This window comes from Nyctereutes procyonoides, unplaced genomic scaffold, assembly GCF_905146905.1.
Source record: "Nyctereutes procyonoides isolate TBG_1078 unplaced genomic scaffold, NYPRO_anot_genome, whole genome shotgun sequence".
NCBI classification, from domain to species: domain Eukaryota; kingdom Metazoa; phylum Chordata; class Mammalia; order Carnivora; family Canidae; genus Nyctereutes; species Nyctereutes procyonoides.
In genome coordinates this window covers 14,432,741-14,450,612 of record NW_026575130.1, presented here as the reverse complement: position 1 = coordinate 14,450,612, position 17,872 = coordinate 14,432,741, and the positions used below count along the sequence as shown (strand labels likewise).

At 47.2% G+C, this 17,872-nt stretch overlaps 1 protein-coding gene across 3 annotated transcripts in view; it reads left to right on the top strand.

Moving 5' to 3' along the window:
- The window catches only part of NFKB1 (nuclear factor kappa B subunit 1), a 119,276-nt gene extending 111,997 nt beyond the window's left edge, over positions 1-7,279 (top strand). For all 3 annotated transcript variants that reach the window (XM_055342467.1, XM_055342466.1, XM_055342465.1), the window contains exons 20-24: positions 1,419-1,543; positions 2,954-3,020; positions 3,680-3,852; positions 4,553-4,733; positions 6,432-7,279. In XM_055342467.1, the coding sequence (XP_055198442.1) occupies positions 1,419-1,543; positions 2,954-3,020; positions 3,680-3,852; positions 4,553-4,733; positions 6,432-6,589 (704 nt within the window). In that variant the 3' untranslated portion in view covers positions 6,590-7,279. The remainder of the gene's footprint in view (positions 1-1,418; positions 1,544-2,953; positions 3,021-3,679; positions 3,853-4,552; positions 4,734-6,431) is intronic.
- The last annotated feature ends 10,593 nt before the right edge of the window (positions 7,280-17,872 follow it).

Sequence of the window (17,872 nt, the reverse complement as noted above, 5' to 3'; positions counted from 1 at the left end):
TCTCTCTCTCTCTCTCTCTGTGTGTGTGTGTGTGTGTGTGTGTGTCTGTCATAAATAAATAAATAAAATCTTAAAAAAAAAAAAAAGAAAAAGAAAAATCTCATCCTGAGCTCAGAGTCATGAAGGTCACTTAAGGAACCGATATGGCTCAGCCCCTCCAGCCTTTTCCAGTCCATAAATTGTTCCTCTTAATTTCTCTTCTGTTTCCATGGTCAGATGGCACTCACTGTCTTCTAGATCAGGCCAGGGCTGGAGGGTTGAAATAAGAAACAGCATGAAGATCCTTCTCTGACTCTCATTAGGCCCTCTCCTGTTATTGAAGTTGGCACAAATCAAATGATCTCCCAGCAAGATAAAAACGAGCTCTTCCCAGAAGGGTGTGCTGAACTTACTACTGTTTGTTAGACATCAGACTAAACACTCTCATCAACATAGCCTCTAAGAAGTAACTCTAGCTCTAATCTCTGAGTTACTTTTGGTGTTTTCTTGCTGCACATTAAGAAACAGACTAGGTTTTCCAAGATCAGCCCTAAACTTTTCAATAACTATCCATCTTAGTAGAAGGTTTTTGTGTTGTTTGTCTCTTTAAAGTATTGGGACCCTGGCAGTGCTGTACCCAAGAATAAAATTGAGCATCTTGTCCCTATGCAGCAAACGTCTTTGCCCTTTTGAGCAAGTGGGAGAATAGCCTGAGAAATGCTCAGTGGTGGGCACAAACTTGAACACTGACTCAGGTCCCTGATCCACAGGGCGCACCCCAACCCCTAAAAACTGCTCCTGTTAACTCCTTAGAGTACAGGTGCATCATTTGGTTGAAAACTGCCCTAGAACTGAGGGGGGCACTTGGCAGGATGAGCACTGGGTGTTATGCTTTATGTTGGTAAATTGAACTCCAATTAAAAAAATAATTTAAAAAAACTGCCCTAGAGAGTTAAATATGAGGGTCAGGGTACTCCAACTCTTCTGTTTTTGAAAATGTCCTTGGCTATATAGAGTATCATCTAACATCTTTACCACCAAAATAAATAGGAATTTATTTATTTATTTATTTATTTATTTATTTATTTATTTATTTATTTATTTATAAGAGACACACACAGAGAGAGAGGCAAAGACACAAGCAGAGGGGGAAGGAGGCTCCATGCAGGGAGCCTGACATGGGACTCAATCCCGGGTTTCCAGGACCACGCCCTGGGCCGAGGCATCACTAAACCACTGAGCCACCTGGGCTGCCCAATAAATGGGAATTTAAAAGAAGTTCTCTGAATATTTCAGTAGAAACATGTTATGTATTAAAAATTATCTGAGTAATTGCCTTGAGTGGCTGTTGTGCTTTGCCTTTGGAAGTCTGACCTCTGCCGGCAGGTAGTTCAGAGTCGACAGCACAGGGTTTTGCCTAATGCTGTGTAACTTCATAGGTGCAGATCCTCTGGTGGAGAACTTTGAGCCTCTCTATGACCTGGATGACTCTTGGGAAAAAGATGGAGAGGATGAAGGAGTCGTGCCTGGAACCACACCTCTAGATATGGCCACCAACTGGCAGGTGAGTGCTGCTTCAGTCTGTTTGATGGCAGCTCCAGAGGGAGCTAATGGTTCAGGAATGTACGAACAGATGGTCTTTTTGGGTCTTTATCCCCCAAAGCACATGCCTTTTATTTTTAAGAAAGTCTGCTTATCAAGAGACATATTTATCTTGAAAAGCCTATCCATGAAAGATCTAGGTCAGCGGAGTTCTGAGTGTAAAAGTGTATGCCTAATCAGATCACAGTTCAGTTGTGAGAGAGGGTTCTGCAAGAGAAAACACGAAATTCACGTGAGAGTTTCCTCATTCTGAACTCACACCAGAATTGTTCCCGTCTCCATTTCTGAAGCTGGGATAAATGTTACAGTTTGCTTAGAACTTTCACAAGTGATTTCTTTATATAAAAAGAACCGAAGGATTCTTGAGAATTTTAATAAATATAAATCTAGTAAATAGACTAACTCTTACTCAATACTCCAATGACCTGAGATGAAAAGCTGTGAGTAGGTGTTTATGGCCCAGGGAGGAGAGCCAGAGGGAGAAGGGCCGCAGACACATCTCCAGCACAACCAGATCGACTTTCTTAGGGACAAGTGCTGCTCCACATCCAAAAACTGCTCGTTCTCCTCTTCTCGGCCCGCCGAGTGGGTGTTGAGCTGAGTGACCCTCACAGAGACCACACAGTTCCCCTTTTATGTTGAGCGCCTGGCTTTCCCAGAAGCCTTACCACAGAGCACAGAAAGATAACCCACTTCAGTGACCCCATATTGTCCTTACCTAGTCAGCGAGCACCGAGTGACTGTGAAGACACAGAAAAGTCTCCAGAGCTACAGAATGTTGTTTTTCCTTTTAACCTAAGGCTTTCCTGTCACCTCAGTTTAAAATGTAGACGGTGCTGGAAAGAGAACACCAAGCCGTGTGAGCATTACCATACCTCAGTGTGAGCAGGTTTTTAAAATTCCTTCTCAGCAGCCATTTTCTGGGGTGGAGGGCCAGGGAGGAGGCACAGCCTCCAGTTCTGTGTACATAAGCTCATTCCTCATCCCGGTTCTCAGGGAAATGTCACTTAGCAATGACTCTCTGACCAACACATGGCCGAGCTGGTGGCCTGGACTCTTTGTCCTTCCATAGGACCATGGCCCGGCTCTCTGTGAGGTTGGCTCTCTGTGAGGTTGGCTCGGGTCTTCCTGCCCACCTCAGAAGCCCCTGTAAGGCACAGCCTCCTGGCCCCAGAGCCCCTGGGGCTTTTCTTTTTCCCGAGGGCATTGTCATGACTTTGTGGGCCACAGGACTGACTTCTTGGCATTCCTCCATCTTTGGGGTACTAGGCCCCCTGCAGGAGGACCCAGTGAATTCTTTATTCCAAAGAGATTGATTCCCTGCCTGGTCCCTGTCATGTATAATGTTTTTCCACCGTTATCTTCCCAACAGGTGTTTGATATACTAAATGGGAAACCATATGAGCCAGAGTTTACATCTGACGATTTACTTGCACAAGGTGAGCTCTGAACCAGTGTTCGATCCACACTGTCATTTAAAGGGGCAAGGGAGCTGAGTGAAGTAAGTCAATCGGAGAAGGACAAACATTATATGGTCTCATTCATTTGGGGAATATAAGTAATAGTGAAAGGGAATAGAAAGGAAGGGAGAAGAAATGTGTGGGAAATATCAGGAAGGGAGACAGAACATAGACTCCTAACTCTGGGAAACGTACTAGGGGTGGTGGAAGGGGAGGAGGGCGGGGGGTGGGGGTGAATGGGTGATGGGCACTGAGGGGGGCACTTGAGGGGATGAGCACTGGGTGTTATTCTGTATGTTGGTAAATTGAACACCAATAAAAAATAAATTTATTAAAAATAAAAAAATTTTAAAAAAGGGGGGGGCAAGGGAGAACCAGCATTTATCCAGGCTGTCCTGCAAAAGGCACAGCGGCTTATTTCAGAATCGAAAGTTCCTGGGCGGATGCAAAGGAGGACATCCAGTTGTAATCTGCTAAGACACGTATACCGCCTTCCTTAGCGGGGCTGCTGCTGACACCAAGTAAAGGAGCCTCACTGCTTGCACCGGGTGTCAGAGGGCAGCGGTGTGGCCATGCTCAGTACCCCCCGAGGGTCTCTGGTCGCTCAGGACAGCTGTGTTTCTTCTTCATTCCCTCAGGAGACATGAAACAGCTGACTGAGGATGCTAAATTGCAGCTCTACAAGTTGCTAGAGATCCCTGATCCGGACAAAAACTGGGCTACTCTGGCACAGAAATTAGGTCTGGGGATACTGAATAATGCCTTCCGGCTGAGTCCTGCTCCTTCTAAAACTCTTATGGATAACTACGAGGTAACACATCAGCTCACATTTTTACTTGACTCCCCTCTGTTAACATCACTGACCCAAGCATGGCCCCCTTCCCCCTCCCTCAACCCCGAGGAGGAAGATCAGTCATGACCGGGTGACCTAGGGCAGAGTGGAAAATCTGCCTTCGTCAGAAAGATGGTTTTCAGATATCCTAAGGTGTTCCCTATTTTCAAATACCTTGAGATTTCCTGCAGAAACCCTACTAGAAGGTCAGGTTTGTCGCAGAACTTTGACCCTTTGAACCAACGTGATATACTGTGACCCACATGCGTTCTCTTTCCCCAAGAGCACGCCTTGATCTCATGTCAGGACACCGAGTCAGCTTTCTGTGAGGTGAAATGATTGTCTACTGAAATTTCCTTGGTAGTTCTTGTTTCTCAGTGGTTTTCAGAGCTCCAGCCTAAGCAGGGATACTGCATGACCTTCATGGCAGGTAGAGTTTCACTGCCTCAGCACTTCTCTCCCTCTCTGTCCTCTGCTTACTGGAAGCCGCTTCTCTGTGATTTCCTGAGTGGTCTCTGAGCTGAAACAGGAAACTCGACTCGAAGGTCACCTGTCTTCTTAGCCGGTCTTGGCTCTGACCCCTCCAGGACCACTGGGCTCTCGCAGGGGCCTGCGTCGCGGTGACAGCCTGCCTGCTGGCTCCTGACACCAGAACACACTCTTCACGTCTTCCTTGCAGGTCTCCGGGGGGACGATAAAAGAGCTGGTGGAGGCCCTGAGACAGATGGGCTATACCGAAGCCATCGAAGTGATCCAGGCAGCCTTCTGTGCTCCGGAAACTGCGGCCCCCAGCCCAGGGAAGGGTGCACCTCAGACCCTCTCGCTGACCCTCTCATCTGCCTCCACGAGGTCGCCAGTAGGTAAGGGAAAAACAGAAAAAGCTGCTGAGATTATCTCCTGCTTCCCCTGGGCCTCCTGCCTGGCCCCCAGCACTGACGCTGAGACACACAGCACAGACTCGCAGCACAGCCCAGTAACCCTCTGTGTCCCTGCCAGGGTATCCTCGCTTGCACTCTCAACAACCACTCTGCACACCGAGGATTCCCTCCTCTTTGAAAGACCAATGCTTGGCCTGGCCTGGCCTGGCCTGGCCACATCAGGCAGAAGCACTTGCCCCTTGACCACTGCGCACGCACCCCGCCAGCTTCCTCTGAGACAGCCTCCCCTGTGCATTCACCTTCGTTTCTTGCCTCAGTTGTGGCAGCGACTCCTAGTCAGTCTCCCTGCTTCCAGCCCGCCCCTCTCCCTTCAGTCCATTCCTGACACAACAGGCAAGGAGATTCTTTTTAAGTTAGTGTGATACCTGTACCTGTTGTATACCTCTCAGTTATCCATTCGCCAAATCTTTACTGAGCACATCCTTTGCACCTAGCACTGTTCGAGGTTTGAAGATGGAGCAGTTAGTAATAAAGGCAACATTCCTTTATCCCTTTCATAGGCCCTTCCTCCCGCCCCACTTCCCTGCACCCTCCTGACCCCAACCCCTCCGCTCACAAGTCTGATCCTGTCTTAAGAACCCGAACCTTCCCTTCCCCTTCCCTGCAAAGATCCTCACCTGGTGGCTCCTTCTTGCCCTTCAGTTTCAGCACAAGTGTCACCTTCTGAGGGGCCTTCCTAGGAGAGTCGGGACAGATGTTGTACACACTGGAAAGAAATAACAGCCCTCGTGTCCTAATGACTCCTTCCACACAAAGAAATAGGAAAATACTTACATCGTTAAATTTTGATTTGATCCCTGACTTACAGTCATTTAAAAAAATACGTCCTAGCACATAATAGAAACCCAATAAAGATTGGGTGACCAAATAAATCAACAAATCGATAACAAAACAATAGCATGTCACTGCCATTAAGGTCTTCATATTTCAATATTGGAACTTAAGATACAAGAAGATGGCATTTTGATTTGTGTATATTAGACTCTATTTCTTGGTCACTTTCTCCCTATAGGAAATAAGTCAACATTGTTCAGGTCTCTAAAGAGGTTCTCAACAGGGAGGATGTGACTTAATTATTCATCACAGGCTCATTTTCACCGTAATCAACTTTTTTTTTTTTTTTTTTTTTTTTTGTTACTAGAATGTTTTTGAGGCAGTGTATAGCATTTAATAGCACGGGAGGCCCAGAGAGATATCTCATTTTTAGTTCCTACTTCTGTCACCCATTTCTTTTGCCTGGGTTCAGCCATTTCCCCAGCTATAGAATAGGTAACCTGGTGGTTGGAAAAATAGACTCGATTTCTAAGAAAAAAAGGCACACTGTGAGTCAGGAAAATTCAGAAGGGATTCTGATAAACGTGAGGGTGAGGAAGAGATGTGAAAACACCTGACAAACTTTGCTGTCTCCGCGGTGTTTCCATTGCCTAGGGCTCTCCCGCCCTCAGCCACTGCGTAGGACAGGCGGGCCACAGGGGCACGCTGCGGGGACCCGTGGCAGCTGATAGGCAAGAGCAGCCCACGAGCCTTCTGGGAGCCTGGCTGGAAGAGCAGGTGTCCGAGAGCCAGGGCTCTGCGTTTTCCCAGCCATGCTTCCCAGTGAATCTGTGCTTCTCCCCCCAGACGAGGTCCGAGACGACAGCATCTGTGACAGCGGCGTGGAGACCTCCTTCCGCAAGCTCAGCTTCACAGAGTCTCTGACCAGTGGCAGCTCCTTGCTGACTCTTAACAAAGCGCCCCACGAGTACGGGCAGGAAGGACCGATAGAGGGCAAAATCTAGCCCGCTGCCCAGTGCCCACACTAGGTCAACCAAAGCTCTGCGATTCCACCGTTGTCCAAAAGAAAGAAGGCAAAGTGCATCCCAAGGTGCTCGGAAGAAAACCTGCCTGCCTGAATCTCTCTGAATTTAATTCAAGGCCTTTTGAAGTAGGCTTTCTTTCTCGGTTCTCACAGGAACGTTGGTCTGGCCCACGGCCACAGCGTCTGGAGCAGTCAAGGCCTCAGCCGGCCTGACGCCTCCATGTGGGCCAGTCCGCTTATTGAGCTTTTCCAGCTGCTTCCATTGTCACCACTGCTGCCCCTCGCTGCGCTCCTGCTGGCATTCAAAGGTGGCACAGTCCCCACCTGGTGTTCCTTCTCGCCGTCCACAGCACTGCCGTGCATTCAGATTGAGGATTAAGAAAAGGGATATTTTTAAATGAAAGTTATGTGGTGTATAATAATAAAAAAAAGGCTTTACTGCTTTTTCTAATGTGGTTATCTATGTGATTTGAAAAAAGAACATATAATGTCAATATGTAAACATGGTTACAATCAGTGCTGAAAATGGTCTTTTCCCCCTTTTTCTGCATTTTGCTATTGTAAATATGTTTTTTAGATCAAATACTTTAAAGGAAAAAAATGTTGGATTTATAAATGCTATTTTTTATTTTACTTTTATAATAAAAGGAAAAGCAAATTGATGACCTCATTTTGTTTGATCTCCAGAAATACTTTTCTACGATGATTTCCTTGTAATCATGGGATCATTCCACAGCCGGTTATCACATTCACATTCCCCTTTAGAGTCAAGTTTTTGACCCAGAAATGAACCCAAAAGATGATCAAAAGAGCCGTATTTTAAGCTGAGATGAAAGCTTTGGGTTTGCCAAATCGAATCCTCGCTTGGCTCATTTCATTTCAGTTGTATCCCCCTCACCCCCTCCTCCTCATGCAGGGCCATTCCTCCCACCCCGCAGTGGGCTCTCTTGGGTCTGTGATGCCTCAAGTCCTGCCCGCTCAGCACCCCAGGGGCCTGGGGCCAGCGGCCTTCCAGCATGAGGCTTGGCTGACTGCTCTACACACAGAGGCTCAGAAACAAGGGAGGGGAGAAATGAAAAGCATTTGGAGGAGGTGCTGTGATGAACACTGTCATCTGCAACCAAGAACCCTCTTTAACAAAGGCCATGTCAACCCCACCTCTGGGCTCCCACTTGGCCAAAGCTCTCTCTGCCTGTCAGTTCCTTCCGGGATTGTCTCAGCCACAGAGAGCCACCTCAACAGGTCACACTCATTTCCCTGATGGCCCCAAGTAACCCTGATTGACATGGCATACAAAAGGCTATTCAGCCCAGGACTAGGTTGTAGGGCCCTCTTACTGGCTGAGCTGTTGTCTGGGTCTGCATCACAGCACCGGCCTTCCCTCTACCCACCCTCTGCCCAGGACGGCTTCCTCCCCCGCTTGCCACAGGCACTGTTCCCAGGGCCCCAGGCTCCATCTCAGAGCCGGCTGCCAGAGCCCAACCAGCACAGGGGCTGGGAGCTAATGGTAACCTCTAGTGCCCAACACCTGAAGTCATGAAACCCTGAAAATAACCCAATCAGGCAGACAGAATTAGCTCCAATGCACAAAGAAGGAAATTGAGCCCCAAGAATTCAACGAGGCAGTGGCTAAGCTGCTTCTGAGTTTATATCCAAGTCTAGTTCAGAGCACATGGGTTAGAGAATTATCTTGCTGTGGGATAAAAAGATAGATTAAAATAATTGAGTCCAGAAGTAGACCCCAAAATATATAGGAATTTAGTATAATGGTAAATTTCAATTCAATGAGGAAAAGATAGATAATAAGTAGATATTCCATCTCGTTCATCACTGGGAGGAAGTCCATCTGAACTCCCATTTCCCTCCTTTTATCAAATAATTTCCAAATACATCAGAAATGAAACCATTAAAATGCTAGAAATACCAGAAATCATGGATGAATAATCTTGAAATAGAGGAGGCATTTTTAAGCAAGACTTTGTTCTTCTGTGTAATACAGTTTGGGTTCTTCGTTTCACAAAAAAATGAAATACATTTTTAAAATTTGACTTCTATTTTGTATTACATTGCCATTTCTCCACATGCTCCAATCCATTCTTCCAGTTTTTGAAAGCTATATCTTAAAAAACAAAAACAAAACCTTGCTTTCCTTAATTTTCCAACAACAAGCCTGTGCCTGTGTTCCTTCACCCATTGCTCTCAGTGGCCTCTTCCAGCTGGCCAACACCAGGTCTCCTCTCTACCGTGTGAAGGCAGATACTCCTCCCACTGAGGAAGGGGCCTATGCGCCTCCCTCATCCATACAGGCCTATGACAAGGGTAGAAGAGATGGTAAGTGGCTTCCAAGGTTAGGTTGGAAACTGCAATGCAGCTCTGTCCATCGGGGCCCTTGCCCCCACCCCTTACCCCCAGCCCCAGGTCACTCCCTCTTGGAACCCAGTTACCATGCCCTGGGGGGAGCCAAGTGGTGTGTAGGTGTTCCGCCAACAGCTTTCACTGAGGTCACAGTCAATGCCAGCACCAACCAGCAGATGTGTGAGAGTGGGAAGCCTCTAGATGATTTCAGATGCTAGCCATTGAGTCACACGGGTCTAACCTTCACGCTGCCTCTGCCGATGCTGCCCAAGGAGAGGCGAGCCCTGCGCAAATGGCAGATTCATGAGTGAAATAATGGTCAATGGTGGATGTTTTAAGTCCTACCTGTGGAGTGTTACCACTCTCCCGGTCTCTGACCTGATAGCTCCCATGCCAGAAAGCCACTTTAAAGGGAAGCTGACTCCGGGAGGAACCACTAAGCAACACATGCCGAGAATTAAAAATAACATTCCACTTCTTCAATAAGAAACCTGGTTTCTCTTCTGTTCCAGAAACTTCCTCTTTCTCCTCCCACATCTCCGTGTGGCCTGAGCCTCTGCACGTTGCTCGAGCAAAAAGGCTATGCCTCTGAGGAAGGAGCGTCTTTCCTATTGTACCAGCAGATGGAGATAAACACCAGGAGGAATGCGGGAGACCAGGGGGACGCTACAATGGGCCCGGAATAAACCTTTCCAGAAAGCTGGTCTCTCAGCAGGAAGCCTTTTAAAAATAGCTTTCTCAGAACTTTGTCATCTTTCCTCTGCAGGCATCACCTAGGCTTTCGCAGGACGGGCAGGCTCTCCTGGCAGAGGGAGGCCCTCCTCACCCAGCGCCCACCCCCCCCCCGCAGGGGTCCTCCGTGGATATTCCTGGTCACTGCCGTGGAGGTGGAATGCAGCCTCACAAGCCACACCCTCCACACCTTAGCAAGAGAAAGGAATGGGAGGAGCCAGGCGAACTTATGTGCCATCCCCTTTGCATTAATGATTTCTAAATGACAATTATGGGGGACATCCCTGTGAGGTATTTAACCTCAGTTTTACAGGGAGGATGATCTGAATATTAACTAATTCACCCCAGATTTAAATGCAGGTCTGTCAGAGCCCAAGGTTACTCTTTAACCATGTCTGAAGACCTTTGAAGGAAAGCTGTTGTGTCTAAGAAAGAAGGAAAAACAAATTCCATACAATTCTATCCAAGGAGGCTGGGATCATAATATATCCCAACCAAAATACAAAATGAACCCGGAATATCATGAAATGGGTATGCTCCTTAAGTGTTAACCTGACTTGATTTTCCTTCTAAAACCAAGCTACGATGTCTAGGTATGAATTATCCATGGACTGAAGGTCACTGGGTGCATTTCATTCTCCTTGTGCTTTTGGGGGAAATTTTCTCTCTGATCTGTGCTTTGCCAGGTAATGGGCTTGGGGAGGCACAGGAATCAAGAGCAGGTGAAACCAGAGTGCTGTCTCTTTGTGGGCGCCTGGCTGGCTCAGTCAGTAGAGCATGCGACTCTTGATATCAGGGCTATTCATTCGAGCCCCATGTTGGACACAGAGATCACTTTTTTTTAATGCTGCTTATTTCTTAAGCATCATGGAACTTAGGGCTGGACAGTATCTTAAAGATCACCTAAGTAAATCATTTAAGTTGTCATCTTTTTAAAACACCTATGATAGAAAGTATCTGGTCTGTATAATCCCTACTAGAGTCTGCTGCTTCATTTAAACACCAATCCCAGAGACTGTAGGTTCTTGTCCTGTTGGTTGGGGGAGGTGCAAAAGAGGGAATCAAATGGATTCCCTCACTCTCCATTGTTATGGATTCCATTATGCCTCCAATGGCCTGCTTCCATTACCCTGGACAAATGACAAGTCCTACAAAATGTTCAAGCTTCTTAGAATGAGAGGGAGGAAGGGACTGAATTATCATTTTGTTACTTCCATCAACTAGCTTTTCTATCTTGATCTCTCTCTTTCTAAAATGGTAACTTCACTGAAATATCACAATAATCCTCCAGGTATGAAGTTATATATTCAGTCAACATTTTTTGAGCACCTGTTGCATGCCAGGCTGTATGTACTACAATGGGTGGTCACCATTCATTATTTCATATTTCTTGTTTGAAAAACCTGTGAAGAAACCTCCAGTCCCTATTTTACAGATGACTAAACTAAAGCACACATAAAGCCTTTAACCGCAGGATCTCCTGATTCCAGTAAGGTGGTTTCATAAGGCACACCTGCAGCAGGGACAGGGTGGCTGGGGCATGTATGGATCATGTACGTATAGTCCTGAAAGGATCCTGGCTGACAGTCCTCTTCCTCCCACCCTTCGCTCCCAGGGTCCCAGGCAGCTGGAAGGGCAAAGGGGCATGGAGGAGTACATGGAGGAGTTTTGAATGGCCATTTCCTCTCACATTGCACTAGAGAAAGACTTCAGTCCCATGGCCATGCTAAGAGCAGCGAGGCTATAGGCGTGATCAACTTTTGTTCCCAATATTAGGAGGGAGGTTGATCTTGGTGAACAGATCCCAGGCTCTGGCACAGATCAAAATTTTTTACCCAACTGATAGAGGAGCTTGAACCCAAAGGATCTTCCTAATTCCAGCTTAGATGCAAAAATTCACTCACCCTGAAAGTCCCCCTGCAGTCATGGTAAGTGGCCATTACCAAAAGCAAAATCATTTCCCAGGATTAAGAATGGAAGATGCACTGTGAGGACAGTCGCAGTTCCTCTCCAGGAACTCCTGGGAGATGACCCAGGGTGTTAGACCAGGTGGGCAGAGGAGAATTACAGCAGAGTCGTGTGGCCCTTGCACTGACCCAGGAGGACTCCTGCTCTCCAGGCCTTGAGGTTTGTGGTTCCTTGAATGCCGCATAACACACCTTGGGCTTGCTGATGCCAAGATTAAGAGTCTTGTTGGGTGGCCTTGAGGCCCCACCCAAAGGAGAGGGGCAGGCAGGTTTATCATCCTTGTGATCCGCAGAGAACTGGCAGGACCCTGATTCCCATTCCTCAGATGGAATCAGGAGCAGCAGTGGGTTCCTAGGGACCTAATATTCCCTCCAGGCCAGAATAGCAAATGAAACAGAACTCTAGAAACCCCTTCTCTGAGGGTTCCTTCTTAGGACCCAGGAAGCTGAGTTGGTGCTGAAGATGGTCAGATGAAACCTCCGGGCACATGAGGGGAATGTGTAGGATCAGAGGAGGTTAAATGAGTTGATGCTGGATACCAGACAACAGGGTACTAGGACTATTCTCTGGCAAAAAAAAGATTTTTTTTTCTCATTTCCAAACTGTTATGCCGTTCCCCTTCCCTTTCCTAACGTAAAAAGAATCAACAACAAATTATTATTTTTGTTTCAGAAATTCAAATGAGATACTTCTAGTTAATGGATTTTTTTTCTTTTGCAGGACACCCTTTTATCACTTTGTTCAAATGTAAACGTCCCCTTTTGCTTTTGAAATACATTTCCTTTTGTAGTTTTAAGGGAAAAAACCCAAAAGCAAAATCCCAAACTTTCCCCTACACAATATTTCCAAATGTTTGTTTATTCCCATAGCAATCTGAGAAGTAAACAGGGAGGGATTTAATTCCCACCATTTTCCACAAAACGGCAAAGCCCCCGAGGTACCTGGGATTTCCTGGGCTGGTGTAAACAGTGAGGGCTGGACTCCGCCTTCAGTGCTCGCACTGCCCCCTCACTGAACGAGTGGCTGTGCCCTAAGGGAAAGGTCACACGGACATCCGGGAGAGGGAAGGAACAGCGGCCAAGTGCAGGCACTGAAGGCTGGCGGGAGTGGCCGGGAGCAGCATCCCATCAGCAGTGCCCACGGCCACACAGGGCACCCCACACCAGGCCCTGCGAGCAGCCCCCCAGGGGCCGCTCTCCCCTTCCTGCCCGCTGTCCTCCCTGTCCTTCCTCCCGGCCCCCTTTGCTTTGGGGCTCTCAGGAGCTGCTTCTCCACACTCTGTCTGGTTCTGTGTTTTCTTCCCCCAACAATTCAGCCAAGACCTCCAAACTCTCCCGAGGGCCCCCCAAGTTTATGTGGGATCCCGCCCCACAGCTGCAGTGCTGCTTGGCCTGGAGAAGCCAGAGGGCCAGAAATCACAGCCCTAGGAAGCCCGACTGCACCCCCTCCCTAGAGTCCCCGGCCTGCACCCCTCCCACCACACCTAAGACCACTGCGGGGGAGGGGGGAGACGTGACCTCCCCCGCAGGGGCCCAGCCGCCCAGGAGGTCCAGGTACTCCTGGACCCAGCAGTCCTTAGAGGCCTTTTCCTTCCCAGTTTTGCTCTTTGGCCCTGACTTCCTTCCTACCTGGCCCAGAGCACCTCTTGAGTGACAGTCATCATACTACACACACTTACATGAGCCAGGGACCACTTGAGCTCTAAAAGGCAAAGCGATACCAGATTTAAAGCTTCAAGACAGAATTTGTGGGCGGCGAGTCACCCGCAAGCCCAGGTGGCCGCCTCCTTAGCCAGTCTCCATCTCCCTCTTCGTCACCAGAAGGTCCTGCCTTTCTTCAGACGATCCTGAACTGGGTTTCCGTCCCTTCCCACTGCTCGCCTCCACTGCACCTTGTCAGAGCTCCTCTGACTTCTCCCTCATCCCTCACCTCTCCAGGAGGCTTTATGCCAAGTTTTCATGACCTGTAGTAACTAAATTAGGATTAAAAACCATAATCCCTCCCCGCTCCCTCATGCCTTCTATTTTTCCTCCCTCCCTCCCTCCCCTGTCTGCTTGGCTTCCTCCTCTGGCCCCTTCTCTCTTCTTCCTCTTTCTTTCCCTTTCACTCTCTCCCTTTCTTTCTTCCTTTCTCTTTGCCCCCACCCCCACTCCTTTCTCCTCCCAACCTCCTCCCCCTCTTTCTTTCCATCCTTGAAGAAGACTCATCCATTCCAGGGCACTGGGTTCCAGCACTCTGAGGCAGAGAGGGGCTGGTGGGGGGGGGGTGCAGGGGGAGACTCTGCAGGCTCTTCCCCAGAGCCTTCTCCCTACCTTCTTCAGGGGAAGCCTCCTGGAAACCAGTGCCCTGGCCCGCCTCCGTCCCCTCCCCTACCAGCAGCCCCATTTCCTGTGCACAGGAGGCCTCTGCTGGAAGCAGCAGAATTTTGCACAATCATGCAACAGCTGGTATGCCTCTTGCTACTCAACTTTTTTTACTTCGACAAATTTGGAAAACGGCTTACAAGAAAAGGGAATTAAAAACTTCTTGGGCTTTCTGCCTCAGTGTTTTTCCTTCAATTCAGGTCACAGAAGCCTGATGATTGTTTTCCCTTAGCAGAGAAGACTTAAATTGTTTTTTCTTTTGGCAAGAAAAATGTAAACTCTCCTAGGCCTGATCCTTCCAGCCAGGGCAACCTTACTGAGAGGAATAAGCCTTGTAAGCCAGCATTTACTATTTGCTCATCCTAGGCATTGTGCGTTCTGCATCTTATTTAATCTTCACAATCCTATGAGATCCTAATTACTATTAATCCCATCTTAAAGATAAGGAAACAGAGGTGTGGAGCTTAAGTGATTTGTTCAAGTTCAGTACGATTTGGAACCAAATTTGTACATCTGAGGTTCCATATCTGAGCATGAACTCATAGGCACTGTACTACATGGGGCCTTTATGTGTGTACACATACTCACATTCACACACACACACACACGATTTGGATCTTTAACAAGACAAAATCTAGTTATTTTTGTTCAAGTACCAAAAATAGGGATAGGGAAGCACGCCAATCACTCAACTTAGGCTGGCTTCCGGTGATGAAAAAGCAGGGCTCTTCACTCACCTGGGCAAGTTAGGCCTCCACAGCCTTCCTTACTAGAGACATGCAAGTGCAGAGAAGTGATGACTAGGAGGCCCTGGGTTGAGAGAAAACCCAGGCGCCCACACCGCTCTCTCCAAGGCCCAGCTGTGTCTAACCTCCCAGCCCATGCCTGCATCTGTTTGAATGCTTCTGATTACAAGTAAGAACACTTGACTATGATTAGATTAAACCAATAGTGGTTTTCTTTTATCATTACAAGGTCAGAGATAGATAGATCTAGATTTCACATTTTTAAAAATGTTAGCAAGTAATGTAACTCTTCAAATCCCTATTAGCACCAACAAAATGATCTGCTGGCCAAATATGACCTGTGTGACCTGACAAGCTTCCTACAATTGTACATTCAGGATGACCAGGTAGGGTGATGAGCTTAAGGCTTTGGGAAGGAATCAAGGTCTTTACCTCTCCCCTTCCGGGAGCCACTGCTGGCCCCTTACTCCCAGCAGCGACCCTGACTGATACTGTTCCCAGCCATCACCCAGTGCCTGAGTAAGTTCCTGTTCTGCTCACTTGCCTAGGCTTTCTTTGATGACTTAACACAGAGGAAATGATCATTATAATAGCTAACATTTTGTTGAATAGTTACTGTGTGCTATCAATTTCTATGCATCATCTAATTTAGTCTTCATTAGCTTTATTAATTAATTAATTTAATTTATTTATTTATTTATAACAAGCGGGGATGGGGGTAGAGGGAGAAGAAGAGAGAGAGTCCCAAGCAGACTCCATGCTGAGTGGCGAGCCAGATGCAAGGCTTGGTCCCACAACCTGGAGATCACTACCAGAGCTGAAATGAAGAGTTGGACACTTAACTGACTGAGCCACAGAGACTCCCCATATTACTCCCCCCCCTTTTTTTAAGGATGTTATTTATTTATTTGAGAGAGAGAAGGTCAGGGAGGGAAAGGGAGAAGCACACTCCTCACTGAGCAGTGAGCCTGACGTGGAGCCCCATCTCAGGATCCTGGGATCGTGACCTGAACTGAAGGCAAACGCTTAACTGACTGAGCCCACCCATGAGCCCCTCTCACTTTTAAAGATAAGCTAAGGCACAGAAAGACTCAGTAACTTATTTGCAATGTCAAACAGCCTACTAGTGTGCATCTGGAACTCAAACATAAAAGTAAGTCTGATTTCAAACCCACACCCTTAGCCGCTATAATCAATTAGGATGTTTTGGGCTATAAAATCCGAATACCTGACTACAACTGGATTAAACAAATAGGGTCTTATTTTTCATAAGCAGACCAGTGTTAGAAGACTGCACGGTTAGCTCAGCAGTTTAACATCTCTGACATCCCCTGGTGTTAACAATGTTTCCTCAAGCTCACAAAAAGGCTGTAGCAGCTCCAAGCACCAAGTCCTCACACAGCAACTTCTCAACTGCACCCAACAGCAGAGTTCTTCCTCAGATCTCTTTCTTGTCAGGCAGGAAAACCTTCCCACCCCAAACTCCACATCAAGTGTCAACTTGTGTTTCATTCACCAGAATTGAGTCACATGCTTCACCCTAGACCAATCATTGGCAGAGAATAAAATTAGTATAACCAACTACAATTCAGTCCCTGCGGCTGGACACAAAGTTGCCTCTATTAGCAGAGAAGAAGGGGATATGGCTGTAAAATGGCCTGGCCCATTACGTCTGCCTCAACCATTGGGAATATGTGAATTGACTCTCAGGATCAGGTAAATTTTACGAAAGCCCTAATGAGTAATAACAACAGAGTAAGAACAAGAGGATTGTTCTCACGTGGATGATAAACCAGGAAATGATTACTAGTACTCAACCAGAAATTTCTATGAACCTAACATCCCATTTCCCAGGATTTCTGGGTCACTTTAGTGTTGCTGATATCATTTGTACAGCACTGTACTTTGTACTATGCGCATAGTATAACGTGCCACAAGTTGTTGCTCAATAAAACCTTTGTGAAGGCTGAGACCCGAGCTAAGGGATTAAGCTGCATTATTGTTGCCAATATTTTTTTCATGGCAGGATTCAGTAACCTGAGTCTAAGATATAAGGAGAGATAGTGATAAAGCCTGACACAGTGATGCAGTCCCCTTATTTTTGCAGAGCCCATTCCAGATTTGGCCCCTACTCAAGGGCTCAAAGACAAATCTTGGCAGGTTGCCCAGCCTCAGCTTAACAATCACAAGCTCAGAGTCCAGCCTCTCTAACTACCTGGTCTTGTGCTTTTCCTTTCTTCTGCATTAACTACAGCAAGGATCTTTTAAGACTCTTTTCTCAATTGAAAAACTTTTTTTTTCATTTGTTTTTTATGTTATTTTTTTTAAGATTTTATTTATTTATTCATGAGAAACACAAGAGAGGCAGAGGGTGAAGCAGGCTCCCCGTGGAGAGTTCAATGCGGAACTCAATCCCAGAACCCCGGGATCACTACCTGAGCCAAAGGCAGATGCTCAACCACTGAGCCACCCAGGTGCCCCGGGCATCCAACTCCTGATGTTGACTTGGGTCATGATCTCGGGGTGGTGGTATCAGGCACTACTCCTCCCTCAGACTCTGTGTCAGCATGGGGTCAGCTTGAGATTCTCTCTCTCTCTCTCATCCTCTGCCCCTCCCTCTTGCTCACTTGCTATAAATAATTAACTAATTAATAAAATCTTTAAATAAAGTAACCTGTTTCCTTTCTTCCACAAACCTCCTCTTTTCCCTTCTTAGCCTTTTATTTCTGGAGCCCAGGACCACCCTGAAAAGGACTAACAGGATGAAGGAGGCTGGGCAGCCTATTCAGTTCCTGTTGAAACCAGCCAGATCCTGTACTTCCCTATAAACTCCGCAGGCCCTACCTGGGGGTGGCAGTGGTGGTAGGAGGGCTTACAGTTTTTGAAGGCCATAGCCTGCTGCAGCCTCTTGAGCCCCACAAAGCAGTAAAGCTATTGTTCCTCTTTATCCCAAACTCTTTGAGTCATACTTTGGCCCTGACGTACAGAGGTTGGTTTTTGACAACACCCCCACAATGGACAGTAGTGAGAACAGAGACTTGTCTGCCTTTTATCATCGTGATACGCCCAGTGACAAGGACAGTGCCCGCTGCTCAGGGT